Genomic DNA, 15,750 nt, shown 5'->3' with positions numbered 1-15,750 from the left:
GTCCACCTGCTGCTTTGTCTCAGTCTGTGTTCTGGTTGAGATAAAAGTTGCAGCAGAACAATCATCATCCAGTTTATATGGCAGCAAACTAAAATAATAGTAAACAGGGTTGTTTATCATGGAGGCAACGATACTTATTATATATGGACTTAGATATTTTCACTGTTTGCATTTTTGTGAACTTCAAGCTGTCACAATTAATGTCAAAATAAACAATGTAAATACTTGTATGATTACAGAACAAGATGCAAACAAAACAGTTAAAAGAATCAATTTGTGAATGTTTTACAAATTAAGTGAATTTGATTACGCTAAGGTAGATTAAAAATAAAACAGGAAACTCAAAAATAACATGAATGTGAAAACAAGGAGAACATAACTTAGGGAACTTGACAAGGTGTTACAACTCAAACTCTACAAAAAAGTGATTTATTATTTCAATATAGTGAAAATAAGATATCTGAAGAAAATCATTAAACACTGTTTATTGTGTATAATATAATGAAAACACATATTTTGAGCTCAAATATTGAACCACGGCTTTCTTTGTATGATTAGTTTTAAAGAGAAAACATGTCTGATAACACTCCTCCATGTATGCAAGAGAGATCTGCAGACATCCAAAGATAATACGAAGATATTTGGTCATGAAAAAAACAATTTATGAAACAGATCATTGGTACAAAATGATCTGATGATAAGACATTAAACCACACACCTGTTTCATATTTGATAACTGTGTTCATGGTTTAGGCTCCTCCTCCTCCACTTCTCCTCTCCTCAGTGTCTTTATAAGCTTCAGAGTCTCTTCTCCTCACACTCCAACCCTGCTCACCTCTCAGCTGGACAGTAAGGAACGTTTACACCACACACTGACACCATGCTGGGGATCCTCTGCACTCTCATCACTGCTCTCACATGTAAGATATTCTTCTCATTCATTTTACAGCACACATTTTCACACAGAAACCTTTCACCTTATATCTTCTCTCTGTGTGTTGACAGATGTTGATGCAGTGATAGTGCTGACTCAGACGCCTGCTGTCCACACAGTTTCTACAGGACAAGAGGTTGTTCTCAACTGCAACATTCAGAGATCTGATAACAATTATGTCAATTGGTATAAACAGGTTCCTGGTGAAGCTCCTCAGTATGTTCTCGGATTTCGCCATTCTGGCAGTTCGCTCGACTTTGGATCAGGATTCTCCTCAGACCGGTTCAACTCTAAATCCTCATCAAGCATAGAATACCAGTTCATCATAAAGCAGGCAGAGGCAGGAGACTCTGCTCAGTATTACTGTCAGACATGGGATGACTCTGCTTCTGCAGCTGTACCACAGTGGTTCACACTGTGACAAAAACCTCCATCAGACACTCACTACATATTTTTACATTTCTGAGCGAAATAAAAACACTGAAATCAGCAAAACTGGAACAAAACATTGAAGGACATGAAATGAATTCCTCTAAAGAGACGAGAGTGTTTGAAACAAGTGCAGCAGTGTTTAGGAATAAGATCAGACTGATGAAGTGAATGAGATGTTGACAGTGAAAGTTGGTCTCAACAGCATGTTTCAGTTCCACTCCCCTCATTAGAGAGTCAGGAGGTTTTTGTACAGCCATGTGTACAAACTGAATCACTGTGGTATTCGGACAAGGAACCAAGCTGACTGTGACAAGTAAGTACTTTTTATCTGATCATAAAACTGGATCTATTATCTGTTTCTGATCAATATTAAGAGGAAATAATCAATGTGTATTTTGGTAATTATTTAAAATGTTCAACATGTTGTTTAGTGATTTAAATTGAGACTTTTTAACACCTGCTTTGACACCAGGCTTTGAGTTTGAAGGCAAAGGAAAGATCTGCAAACTATCATAATATTTTAAACATATTTGACAAATACTCAAACGTTCATTGATGACTGAGGATCTTTTAACAGTCACACAACATTTAAAATATTCTTATTTATTTTAACATTGTAGATCATTATGTGAAATAATTTATTGAAGATTATTTTACAGTGTGACATCAACACCAAGCTGTTCTTGTAATGTTGATTTACTAATCTTCTAAAGTTTAGGATTCATTGTAAGTTTACCTGAATATCATTGTGACTATTTTAAATTAAATTAGTGTCCTTTGGTGTTACAGACTTCACAAAACCAAAGGGACTACTATTAAAGATGAATTTGTCACATTGATTTATTAGAATTTAAATATGACAGAGAAAGGGACTTTATGACAGTTTCCAGCCTAAAAAAATCATACAGAATATTTCAAAGTTTGTAATAAATTGTAAATGTTTTAACAAGGAACACTGCTTATATTTAGGTGATGATTACTAAATGTTTTTTTGCAAATTTAAAATATTTTAGTTCTTCAGCAGGTTTGCTATATGTTCAACACAACTAATAAATGAATCTGTGATGTCATGCTTTGTATTGATGATTTGATTCTCGTTCATTAATTAAAGTCCTCCTTGTGTTTCAGGCTCCAGCCTCACTCCTCCCGTCCTGACTGTCTTCCCTCCGTCCAGTGCTGAGCTCCGGTCCAACAAAGCCTCTCTGGCCTGTCTGTCCAGTCAGTCTGTGCCTTTTGCAGATGTGACCTGGATGTCTGGAGGGAGTCCAGTGAGCAGTGGGATCTCTACCAGCACCGCTGTTAAACAACCCGACCAGACTTTCCACATCAGCAGCTATCTGTCCGTCCAGACGTCAGACTGGAACATGGATAAGGTTTACACATGTAAAGTGTCTTTGGGCTCCCAGACTTCAGAGAAACACATCAAGAAGTCCGACTGTCCCTCTGAACAACAGTAGAGGAGCAGAATGAGCGTTTAACATCTGCTTCTTTACTCTTTGTGCTGTTTGTTCATCACAAGCTTTACATGTTAGAACATGTGTCTGCATGCTTGTAATACATGTTGTGACAGTTAGGTGGAGGTGTTGTATCAGCTTTGCAACGCTGCATATTTCAAGAATCAATCAATAAAAAATAAAGAAAACTTTAAGAACAAAAAGTGTTGAATGTATTTTTACTCATGAGAAGATCATTTAAATGTTGTTTCCTTCAATATATTTTCTCTCACAATGTTCACTGATAATTACATTTAGTCCAGCACACACAACAGACTTATTTCTGTTTAATTCTTAATTGAATATGTTTATGTTAATTCTGAAAGCTACTTCGTTATTTGTGCTTTATTTGCGATAAAAGTAGAACAGAGAAATTTACAGATTAAAACATTTAAGATGTGAGAATATTAGATAAAAATCTGATCTGAAACTGAGTTTTCATCCTCTATCAGTGAAGCATCACCTCTGTACTCCCCCTTCCTTCCCAGGATGCAGCTGCAGGCCTCCTCTTCTCATTTATAGCTCCATGTAAATGAAGAGGTCAAGTGTCAGCTCTCTGTAAAATAAGAGGGAACTGTCTCTGACTGGAAACAAACTTGTGTTATTTAGCAAGTAACATTTAGTCAACAACAGACAGTTGACCTCTTATTGTGAATTATGCTGATGCGTGCAGAGCCAAAGATTATATACTGCAGTAAATATCTATATTATTTATTTATAAAAACTTAAGCTAAATGATTCACAATGATAAAAACCTTCATCAATGAATCTCATTCATTAGAAATTGAAAATAAAATTACATTCATACTGCAGGTTTTATGACATCATGACATTATTGTGTTTTGTTAACTTAAGTTTTCATCTACTGACATTAATGGATGAATTAAAGACATTTCCTCCACAGAAGATAAAGGACCAACACCTGTGAGAAATCATGCAGATTTAATCAAAGCTCCTCCTCCTGTCAGTCACTCTCAGTCTCAGCGTTGTAATAAATTGCTCCTCCAGCACCTCCTCTCCTCATCCTCCAAACCCTCTACTCTGTCAGCAGTAAGCTCACTTTCCAAGTCACAAGGCCATTCTCATCACACACTGACACCATGCTGGGGACCCTCTGCACTCTCATCACTGCTCTCACATGTGAGGAGGCTGACTTACTGCTGCTTTGAGCTCATGTTGGATTCATCAGTCTGTGTGTTTCTCTTGACTCCATGTCATCTTGTTGTTTCAGGTGTGAGTGGTGTGACGGTGGTGACACAGAAGCCTGTTGTGACGGTGAGGAGAGGAGAGACAGCCACCATGGACTGTAACCTGGGGACTGTTACTGGCTATAGTGCTCGCTGGTACAAACAGATTCCTGGAGGAGTTCCTCAGTTTGTTTTATATTTTCATCACAGCTCCAGCTCTCCAACCTATGGCTCTGGGTTTTCCTCTCCAAAGTTCACATCTACTCATCAGTCAACATCAGATTATCGTTTGATCATAAACAACATGGAGGAGGGAGACTCAGCAGTCTATTATTGTAATACATGGGACAACTCTGTTAAACAGCACGTATCACAGTGATTTACACTGTGACAAAAACCTCTTCACTCAATACTTCTGCTTTTTGAGACTCTGACACATCTTGACTGAGAGTGAAGCCATCAGTCAATGCTTTCAGTAACTTCCCCTCATATGTTTAAACATATATCTTCAAACTTACTAGTTTTCTATTATACATGCAGAATGTTCACACAAGTAAAGTCAAGTCATGATGATGACATTAAAAAAACAATAATTGTTTACAGTAAATATGAATGTGTCTCTCTGCTCATCACACTTGTTTCAAATTGTAGGAAGTTTCTAATAGTTTCTTATTTGCTGATCTAAATGTATTTATCCTTCTGGAGAGAAATCCTCTGGTGCCCATGTATATCTTTGTACTGTAGCGTGATTGCTTGTAGAAGATTTAATATATATTTAATTAATATCAAAATATGTCACCATTATAATTAAAAACTCAAATATGAATCATAAACCCATAGATTAGTACAAAAAAATGATCGTACTCAGCTTCCATGATAAGACATCATTAATATAAATCAGATCATTTAAATTTAGATTACATTTAGGACGCCACCTAGTTTTGGAAAACTTCAAAATTCTATATAAATCAATTAAATCTCAATCTCACAGTTGCTACTGATTTCTTCTCTTAGTGTAGAGAGACCTATTATTTCATACACACACAAATAAATTCAGAACAGAATTAGAAGTTATTCATAATTAAGTTATAGCTGAATATTGTTTCTAGAGCAGAAACAGTCGTGTTTACGACAGCAAATAAACTATACAAAGTCATTAATATCTCACTGGAAACAAATGTAAAATGTCAATAAAATAAATAACATTTCTGAGTGAAGTTTATAAAGAATAAAGAACACAGACATCCGTCAGTATCAGTCAATCCTCCCGTCTTCTGTCCACCTGCTGCTTTGTCTCAGTCTGTGTTCTGGTTGAGATAAAAGTTGCAGCAGAACAATCATCATCCAGTTTATATGGCAGCAAACTAAAAGAATAGTAAACAGGGTTGTTTATCATGGAGGCAACTATACTTATTATATATGGACTTAGATATTTTCACTGTTTGCACTTTTGTGAACTTCAAGCTGTCACAATTAATGTAAAAATAAACAATGTAAATACTTGTATGATTACAGAACAAGATGCAAACAAAACAGTTAAAAGAATCAATTTGTGAATGTTTTACAAATAAAGTGAATTTGATTACGCTAAGGTAGATTAAAAATGAAAAATAAAACAGGAAACCCAAAAATAACATGAATGTGAAAACAAGGAGAACATAACTTAAGGAACTTGACAAGGTGTTACAGCTCAAACTCTCCAAAAACGTGATTTATTATTTCAATATAGTGAAAATAAGATATCTGAAGAAAAACATTAAACACTGTTTATTGTGTATAATATAATGAAAACATATATTTTGAACTCAAATATTGAACCACGGCTTTCTTTGTATGATTAGTTTTAAAGAGAAAACATGTCATATAACACTCCTCCATGTATGCAAGAGAGATCTGCAGACATCCAAAGATAATACGAAGATATTTGGTCATGAAAAAAATAATTAATGAAACATCAGATTATTGGTACAAAATGATCTGGTGATAAGACATTAAACCACACACCTGTTTCATATTTGATAACTGTGTTCATGGTTTAGGCTCCTCCTCCTCCACTTCTCCTCTCCTCAGTGTCTTTATAAGCTTCAGAGTCTCTTCTCCTCACACTCCAACCCTGCTCACCTCTCAGCTGGACAGTAAGGGACGTTTACACCACACACTGACACCATGCTGGGGATCCTCTGCACTCTCATCACTGCTCTCACATGTAAGATATTCTTCTCATTCATTTTACACCACACATTTTCACACAGAAACCTTTCACCTTATTTCTTCTCTCTGTGTGTTGACAGATGTTGATGCAGTGATAGTGCTGACTCAGACGCCTGCTGTCCACACAGTTTCTACAGGACAAGAGGTTGTTCTCAACTGCAACATTCAGAGAGATGATGGACATTATGTCAGTTGGTATAAACAGGTTCCTGGTGAAGCTCCTCAGTATGTTGTGAGATTTTACCATTCTCACAGTTCACCAACCTTTGGATCAGGATTCTCCTCAGACCGGTTCAACTCTAAATCCTCATCAAGCATAGAATACCAGTTCATCATAAAGCAGGCAGAGGCAGGAGACTCTGCTCAGTATTACTGTCAGACATGGGATAGCTCTGCTTCTGCAGCTGTACCACAGTGGTTCACACTGTGACAAAAACCTCCATCAGACACTCACTACAGATTTCTTCATTTCTGAGCGAAATAAAACCACTGAAATCAGCAAAACTGGAACAAAACATTGAAGGACGTGAAATGAATTCCTCTAAAGAGACGAGAGCGTTTGAAACAAGTGCAGCAGTGTTTAGGAATAAGATCAGACTGATGAAGTGAATGAGATGTTGACAGTGAAAGTTGGTCTCAACAGCATGTTTCAGTTCCACTCCCCTCATTAGAGAGTCAGGAGGTTTTTGTACAGCCATGTGTACAAACTGAATCACTGTGGTATTCGGACAAGGAACCAAGCTGATTGTGACAAGTAAGTACTTTTTATCTGATCATAAAACTGGATCTATTATCTGTTTCTGATCAATATTAAGAGGAAATAATCAATGTGTATTTTGGTAATTATTTAAAATGTTCAACATGTTGTTTGGTGATTTAAATTGAGACTTTTTAACACCTGCTTTGACACCAGGCTTTGAGTTTGAAGGCAAAGGAAAGATCTGCAAACTATCATAATATTTTAAACATATTTGACAAATACTCAAACGTTCATTGATGACTGAGGATCTTTTTTGCAGTCGCACAACATTTAAAATATTCTTATTTATTTTAACATTGTAGATCATTATGTGAAATAATTTATTGAAGATTATTTTACAGTGTGACATCAACACCAAGCTGTTCTTGTAATGTTGATTTACTAATCTTCTAACGTTTAGGATTCATTGTAAGTTTACCTGAATATCATTGTGACTATTTTAAATTAAATGAATGTCCTTTGGTGTTACAGACTTCACAAAACCAAAGGGACTACAATTAAAGATGAATTTGTCACATTGATTTATTAGAATTTAAATATGACAGAGAAAGGGACTTTATGACAGTTTCCAGCCTAAAAATCATACAGAATATTTCAAAGTTTGTAATAAATTGTAAATGTTTGAACAAGGAACACACTTATATTTAGGTGATGATTACTAAATGTTTTTTGCAAATTTAAAATATTTGAGTTCTTCAGCAGGTTTGCTATATGTTCAACACAACTAATAAATTAATCTGTGATGTCATGCTTTGTGTTAATGATTCTATTCTCGTTCATTAATTAAAGTCCTCCTTGTGTTTCAGGCTCCAGCCTCACTCCTCCCGTCCTGACTGTCTTCCCTCCGTCCAGTGCTGAGCTCCGGTCCAACAAAGCCTCTCTGGCCTGTCTGTCCAGTCAGTCTGTGCCTTTTGCAGATGTGACCTGGATGTCTGGAGGGAGTCCAGTGAGCAGTGGGATCTCTACCAGCACCGCTGTTAAACAACCCGACCAGACTTTCCACATCAGCAGCTATCTGTCCGTCCAGACGTCAGACTGGAACATGGATAAGGTTTACACATGTAAAGTGTCTTTGGGCTCCCAGACTTCAGAGAAACACATCAAGAAGTCCGACTGTCCCTCTGAACAACAGTAGAGGAGCAGAATGAGCGTTTAACATCTGCTTCTTTACTCTTTGTGCTGTTTGTTCATCACAAGCTTTACATGTTAGAACATGTGTCTGCATGCTTGTAATACATGTTGTGACAGTTAGGTGGAGGTGTTGTATCAGCTTTGCAACGCTGCATATTTCAAGAATCAATCAATAAAAAATAAAGAAAACTTTAAGAACAAAAAGTGTTGAATGTGTTTTTACTCATGAGAAGATCATTTAAATGTTGTTTCCTTCAATATATATTTTCTCTCACAATGTTCACTGATAATTACATTTAGTCCAGCACACATAACAGACTTATTTCTGTTTAATTCTTAGTTGAATATGTTTATGTTAATTCTGAAAGCTACATCGTTATTTGTGCTTTATTTGCAATGAAAGCAGAACAGAGAGATTTACAGATTAAAACATTTAAGATGTGAGAATATTAGATAAAAATCTGATCTGAAACTGAGTTTTCATCCTCTATCAGTGAAGCATCACCTCTGTACTCCCCCTTCCTTCCCAGGATGCACCTGCAGGCCTCCTCTTCTCATTAATAGCTCCATGTAAATGAAGAGGTCAAGTGTCAGCTCTCTGTAAAATAAGAGGGAAACTGTCTCTGACTGGAAACAAACTTGTGTTATTTAGCAAGTAACATTTAGTCAACAACAGACAGTTTACCTCTTAATGGGAATTATGCTGATGCGTGCAGAGCCAACGATTATATACTGCAGTAAATATCTATATTATTTATTTATAAAAACTTAAGCTAAATGATTCACAATGATAAAAACCTTCATCAATGAATCCCATCCATTAGAAATTGGAAATAAAATTACATTCATACTGCAGGTTTTATGACATCATGACATTATTGTGTTTTGTTAACTTAATTTTTCATCTACTGACATTAATGGATGAATTAAAGACATTTCCTGCCACAGAAGATAAAGGACCAACACCTGTGAGAAAACATGCAGATTTAATCAAAGCTCCTCCTCCTGTCAGTCACTCTCAGTCTCAGCGTTGTAATAAATTGCTCCTCCAGCACCTCCTCTCCTCATCCTCCAAACCCTCTACTCTGTCAGCAGTAAGCTCACTTTCCAAGTCACAAGGCCATTCTCATCACACACTGACACCATGCTGGGGACCCTCTGCACTCTCATCACTGCTCTCACATGTGAGGAGGCTGACTTACTGCTGCTTTGAGCTCATGTTGGATTCATCAGTCTGTGTGTTTCTCTTGACTTCATGTCATCTTGTTGTTTCCAGGTGTGAGTGGTGTGACGGTGGTGACACAGAAGCCTGTTGTGGCGGTGAGGAGAGGAGAGACAGCCACCATGGACTGTAACCTGGGGACTGTTACTGACAGTGGTGCTCGCTGGTACAAACAGATTCCTGGAGGAGTTCCTCAGTTTGTTTTATTTTTTTATCACGGCGACAGCTCTCCAACCTATGGCTCTGGGTTTTCCTCTCCAAAGTTTACATCTACTCATCAGTCAACATCAGATTATCGTTTGATCATAAACAACATGGAGGAGGGAGACTCAGCAGTCTATTACTGTCACACATGGGACGACTCTGTTAAACAGGACGTATCACAGTGATTTACACTGTGACAAAAACCTCTTCACTCAATACTTCTGCTTTTTAAGAGACTGGTATAAATTGCTGTGAGTAAAGCTATCATGGGGAACGATGCCTCTGACATTTTCCCATGCAGATGTACACTTTTTAATTTGTAATATCTTATAGTTTTTGTTGCTCATGTTAAGGCCAAAGCCACACCTGAGGCAAGGACTCAAAAGCACAACTCAAGACCAGGACAGTTAAAAAATTCAGTTTTTACCAGCAGAGGTTTGGTAGATAGGATGTCTGTATAGAGTCAAGAACCAGCTAACCAAGACCACAGGGAGAAATTACTGGAACATTAGACACAGAGATACTAAGACAAACTGGCACAGACAAAAGGGAGCACACAGACTAAATACTCTAGGGAGGAGGAGGGGTAATTGGGAACAGGTGAGCTGATCAGGACAGGGAAAGGTAATCACGCTGGCGGGAAACACACAAGGGCAGGAAGTGAAGTTATCTGAAACGAGAGAGAAAGGTGACGGAAAAAATAAAACTGGAAACCCAAAAAATGAAACAAATGTGAAAACAAAGAGAACATGACTTTAAGGAACTTGACGAGGTGTTCCAGATAAAACTCTCCAAAAATGTGATTTATTATTTCAATGTTGTGAAAGTTATGATTTATGATTTTAGTTGCTGCAGATGTGTTGGTGGAAGTTACTCAACATGGTTTGACATACAGTTTATTAAAATAAATATGAAATAAAAGATATCTAATGAAAAACATTACACACTGTTTATTGTGTAACATAATGAAACCACCATATTTGGAGCAACCTCATGATTTTTAAAATTAGTTTTAAAGAGAAAACATGTCATATAACACTCCTCCATGTATAGAAGGGAAAACTGCAGAGTCCCAAAGATAATATGAAGATATTTGGTCATGAACAAAATATCAAGAAACATCATATTATTGGTACAAAATAATCTGGTGATAAGACATTAAACCACACACCTGTTTTATATTTGATAACTGTGTTCATGGTTTAAGCTCCTCCTCCTCCACTTCTCCTCTCCTCAGTGTCTTTATAAGCTTCAGAGTCTCTTCTCCTCACACTCCAACCCTGCTCACCTCTCAGCTGGACAGTAAGGGACGTTTAGCCTACACCACACACTGACACCATGCTGGGGATCCTCTGCACTCTCATCACTGCTCTCACATGTGAGGAGGCTGACTTACTGCTGCTTTGAGCTCATGTTGTTTTCATCAGTCTGTGTGTTTCTCTTGACTTCATGTCATCTTGTTGTTTCAGGTGTGAGTGGTGTGACGGTGGTGACACAGAAGCCTGTTGTGACGGTGCGGAGAGGAGAGACAGCCACCATGGACTGTAACCTGGGGACTGTTACTGACAGTAGTGTTTACTGGTACAAACAGATTCCTGGAGGAGTTCCTCAGTTTGTTTTATATTTTCATAGCAGCCACAGCTCTCCAACCTATGGCTCTGGGTTTTCCTCTCCAAAGTTCACATCTACTCATCAGTCAACAACAGATTATCGTTTGATCATAAACAACATGGAGGAGGGAGACTCAGCAGTCTATTACTGTCACATATGGGACAACTCTGTTAAACAGTACGTATCACAGTGATTTACACTGTGACAAAAACCTCTTCACTCAATACTTCTGCTTTTTGAGACTCTGACACATCTTGACTGAGAGTGAAGCCATCAGTCAATGCTTTCAGTAACTTCCCCTCATATGTTTAAACATATATCTTCAAACTTACTAGTTTTCTATTATACATGCAGAATGTTCACACAAGTAAAGTCAAGTCATGATCTTTTACATTGTTGGAAAATAATAATTGTTTACAGTAAATATGAATGTGTCTCTCTGCTCATCACACTTGTTTCAAATTGTAGGAAGTTTCTAATAGTTTCTTATTTGCTGATCTAAATGTATTTATCCTTCTGGAGAGAAATCCTCTGGTGCCCATGTATATCTTTGTACTGTAGCGTGATTGCTTGTAGAAGATTTAATATATATTTAATTAATATCAAAATATGTCACCATTATTATTAAAAACTCAATTATGAATCATAAACCCATAGATTAGTACAAAAAAATGATCGTACTCAGCTTCCATGATAAGACATCATTAATATAAATCAGATCATTTAAATTTAGATTAAATTTAGGACGCCACCTAATTTTGGAAAACTTCAAAATTCTACATTAGTCAATTAAATCTCAATCTCACAGTTGGTACTGATTTCTTCTCTTAGTGTAGAGAGACCTATTATTTCATACACACAAATAAATTGAGAAAAGAATTAGAAGTTATTCATAATTAAGTTATAGCTGAATATTGTTTCTAGAGCAGAAACAGTCGTGTTTACGACAGCAAATAAACTATACAAAGTCATTAATATCTCACTGGAAACAAATGTAAAATGTCAATAAAATAAATAACATTTCTGAGTGAAGTTTATAAAGAATGAAGAACACAGACATCCGTCAGTATCAGTCAATCCTCCCGTCTTCTGTCCACCTGCTGCTTTGTCTCAGCCTGTGTTCTGGTTGAGATAAAAGTTGCAGCAGAACAATCATCATCCAGTTTATATGGCAGCAAACTAAAAGAATAGTAAATAGGGTTGTTTATCATGGAGGCAACTACACATATTATATATGGACTTAGATATTTTCACTGTTCACGATTTTGTGAACTTCAAGCTGTCACAATTAATGTAAAAATACACAATGTAAATACTTGTATGATTACAGAACAAGATGCAAACACAACAGTTAAAAGAGTCAATTTGTGAATGTTTTACAAATAAAGTGAACTTGATTACGCTAAGGTAGATTAAAAATAAAACAAGAAACCCAAAAATAACATGAATTTGAAAACAAGGAGAACATAATTTAGGGAACTTAACAAGGTGTTACAGCTCAAACTCTCCAAGAAACGTGATATATTATTTAAATATTCCGAAGGTTGTGATTTTTTTATTTTAGTTGCAGCAGATGTGTCAGTGGAAATTACCTAACATGGTTTGACATACAGTACACTAAAATAGATCAGATATCTGAAGAAAAACATTACACACTGTTTATTGTGTATAATATAATGAAAACACCATATTTTGAGCTCAAATATCGAACCACGGCTTTCTTTGTATGATTAGTTTTAAAGAGAAAACATGTCTGATAACACTCCTCCATGTATGCAAGAGAGATCTGCAGACATCCAAAGATAATACGAAGATATTTGGTCATGAAAAAAATAATTAATGAAACATCAGATCATTGGTACAAAATGATCTGGTGATAAGACATTAAACCACACACCTGTTTCATATTTGATAACTGTGTTCATGGTTTAGGCTCCTCCTCCTCCACTTCTCCTCTCCTCAGTGTCTTTATAAGCTTCAGAGTCTCTTCTCCTCACACTCCAACCCTGCTCACCTCTCAGCTGGACAGTAAGGAACGTTTACACCACACACTGACACCATGCTGGGGATCCTCTGCACTCTCATCACTGCTCTCACATGTAAGATATTCTTCTCATTCATTTTACAGCACACATTTTCACACAGAAACCTTTCACCTTATTTCTTCTCTCTGTGTGTTGACAGATGTTGATGCAGTGATAGTGCTGACTCAGACGCCTGCTGTCCGCACAGTTTCTACAGGACAAGAGGTTGTTCTCAACTGCAACATTCAGAGATATGATGGAAATTATGTCAGTTGGTATAAACAGGTTCCTGGTGAAGCTCCTCAGTATGTTCTCAGATTTTACCATTCTGGCAGTTCGCTCGACTTTGGATCAGGATTCTCCTCAGACCGGTTCAACTCTAAATCCTCATCAAGCATAGAATACCAGTTCATCATAAAGCAGGCAGAGGCAGGAGACTCTGCTCAGTATTACTGTGGGACATATGATGACTCTGCTGATGCAGCTGTACCACAGTGGTTCACACTGTGACAAAAACCTCCATCAGACACTCACTACAGATTTCTTCATTTCTGAGCAAAATAAAACCACTGAAATCAGCAAAACTGGAACAAAACATTGAAGGACATGAAATGAATTCCTCTAAAGAGACGAGAGTGTTTGAAACAAGTGCAGCAGTGTTTAGGAATAAGATCAGACTGATGAAGTGAATGAGATGTTGACAGTGAAAGTTGGTCTCAACAGCATGTTTCAGTTCCACTCCCCTCATTAGAGAGTCAGGAGGTTTTTGTACAGCCATGTGTACAAACTGAATCATTGTGGTATTCGGACAAGGAACCAAGCTGATTGTGACAAGTAAGTACTTTTTATCTGATCATAAAACTGGATCTATTATCTGTTTCTGATCAATATTAAGAGGAAATAATCAATGTGTATTTTGGTAATTATTTAAAATGTTCAACATGTTGTTGGGTGATTTAAATTGAGACTTTTTAACACCTGCTTTGACACCAGGCTTTGAGTTTGAAGGCAAAGGAAAGATCTGCAAACGATCATAATATTTTAAACATATTTGACAAATACTCAAACATTCATTGATGACTGAGGATCTTTTTTACAGTCGCACAACATTTAAAATATTCTTATTTATTTTAACATTGTAGATCATTATGTGAAATAATTTATTGAAGATTATTTTACAGTGTGACATCAACACCAAGCTGTTCTTGTAATGTTGATTTACTAATCTTCTAAAGTTTAGGATTCATTGTAAGTTTACCTGAATATCATTGTGACTATTTTAAATTAAATTAGTGTCCTTTGGTGTTACAGACTTCACAAAACCAAAGGGACTATTAAAGATGAATTTGTCACATTGATTTATTAGAATTTAAATATGACAGAGAAAGGGACTTTATGACAGTTTCCAGCCTAAAAATCATACAGAATATTTCAAAGTTTGTAATAAATTGTAAATGTTTTAACAAGGAACACTGCTTATATTTAGGTGATGATTACTAAATGTTTTTTTGCAAATTTAAAATATTTTAGTTCTTCAGCAGGTTTGCTATATGTTCAACACAACTAATAAATGAATCTGTGATGACATGCTTTGTATTGATGATTTGATTCTCGTTCATTAATTAAAGTCCTCCTTGTGTTTCAGGCTCCAGCCTCACTCCTCCCGTCCTGACTGTCTTCCCTCCGTCCAGTGCTGAGCTCCGGTCCAACAAAGCCTCTCTGGCCTGTCTGTCCAGTCAGTCTGTGCCTTTTGCAGATGTGACCTGGATGTCTGGAGGGAGTCCAGTGAGCAGTGGGATCTCTACCAGCACCGCTGTTAAACAACCCGACCAGACTTTCCACATCAGCAGCTATCTGTCCGTCCAGACGTCAGACTGGAACATGGATCAGGTTTACACATGTAAAGTGTCTTTGGGCTCCCAGACTTCAGAGAAACACATCAAGAAGTCCGACTGTCCCTCTGAACAACAGTAGAGGAGCAGAATGAGCGTTTAACATCTGCTTCTTTACTCTTTGTGCTGTTTGTTCATCACAAGCTTTACATGTTAGAACATGTGTCTGCATGCTTGTAATACATGTTGTGACAGTTAGGTGGAGGTGTTGTATCAGCTTTGCAACGCTGCATATTTCAAGAATCAATCAATAAAAAATAAAGAAAACTTTAAGAACAAAAAGTGTTGAATGTATTTTTACTCATGAGAAGATCATTTAAATGTTGTTTCCTTCAATATATTTTTTCTCACAATGTTCACTGATAATTACATTTAGTCCAGCACACATAACAGACTTATTTCTGTTTAATTCTTAGCTGAATATGTTTATGTTAATTCTGAAAGCTACATCGTTATTTGTACTTTATTTGCAATGAAAGTAGAACAGAGAGATTTACAGATTAAAACATTTAAGATGTGAGAATATTAGATAAAAATCTGATCTGAAACTGAGATTTCATCCTCTATCAGTGAAGCATCACCTCTGTACTCCCCCTTCCTTCCCAGGATGCACCTGCAGGCCTCCTCTTCTTATTTATAGCTCCATGTA

The 15,750-nt window shown here is 36.7% G+C and overlaps 3 protein-coding genes across 6 annotated transcripts; all 3 read left to right on the top strand.

The window, feature by feature from the left end:
• Positions 1-856: 856 nt before the first annotated feature.
• Positions 857-3,023, top strand: LOC142944774 (immunoglobulin lambda-1 light chain-like). The gene is made up of 4 exons (XM_076085886.1): positions 857-920; positions 1,006-1,330; positions 1,645-1,679; positions 2,495-3,023. Exons 1-4 carry the CDS (start codon positions 881-883, stop codon positions 2,821-2,823), a joined length of 729 nt encoding a protein of 242 aa, XP_075942001.1. The 5' UTR covers positions 857-880; the 3' UTR covers positions 2,824-3,023.
• Positions 3,024-6,191: 3,168 nt separating this feature from the next.
• On the top strand, positions 6,192-8,352 carry LOC142944772 (immunoglobulin lambda-1 light chain-like). The gene is made up of 4 exons (XM_076085885.1): positions 6,192-6,252; positions 6,338-6,662; positions 6,977-7,011; positions 7,824-8,352. Exons 1-4 carry the CDS (start codon positions 6,213-6,215, stop codon positions 8,150-8,152), a joined length of 729 nt encoding a protein of 242 aa, XP_075942000.1. The 5' UTR covers positions 6,192-6,212; the 3' UTR covers positions 8,153-8,352.
• A 925-nt stretch (positions 8,353-9,277) lies between these two features.
• LOC142944771 (immunoglobulin lambda-1 light chain-like) lies at positions 9,278-15,383 on the top strand. 4 transcript variants are annotated; one of them, XM_076085884.1, is made up of 4 exons: positions 9,278-9,332; positions 11,044-11,370; positions 14,014-14,043; positions 14,855-15,383. In XM_076085884.1, the coding sequence occupies exons 1-4, from the start codon at positions 9,293-9,295 to the stop codon at positions 15,181-15,183; spliced, it is 726 nt and encodes a 241-aa protein (XP_075941999.1). In that variant the 5' UTR covers positions 9,278-9,292; the 3' UTR covers positions 15,184-15,383. The 4 variants fall into 4 exon arrangements, with proteins under 4 accessions (XP_075941999.1, XP_075941997.1, XP_075941998.1 ...); XM_076085882.1 differs by lacking the exon at positions 11,044-11,370 and adding an exon at positions 9,425-9,751; XM_076085883.1 differs by lacking the exon at positions 9,278-9,332 and adding an exon at positions 10,898-10,952.
• The last annotated feature ends 367 nt before the right edge of the window (positions 15,384-15,750 follow it).

This window comes from Anarhichas minor, unplaced genomic scaffold, assembly GCF_050575085.1.
Source record: "Anarhichas minor isolate MPS153535 unplaced genomic scaffold, ASM5057508v1 ptg000007l, whole genome shotgun sequence".
NCBI classification, from domain to species: domain Eukaryota; kingdom Metazoa; phylum Chordata; class Actinopteri; order Perciformes; family Anarhichadidae; genus Anarhichas; species Anarhichas minor.
The sequence above is the reverse complement of the archived record's forward strand: the minus strand, read 5'-3'. Positions and strand labels throughout refer to the sequence as shown.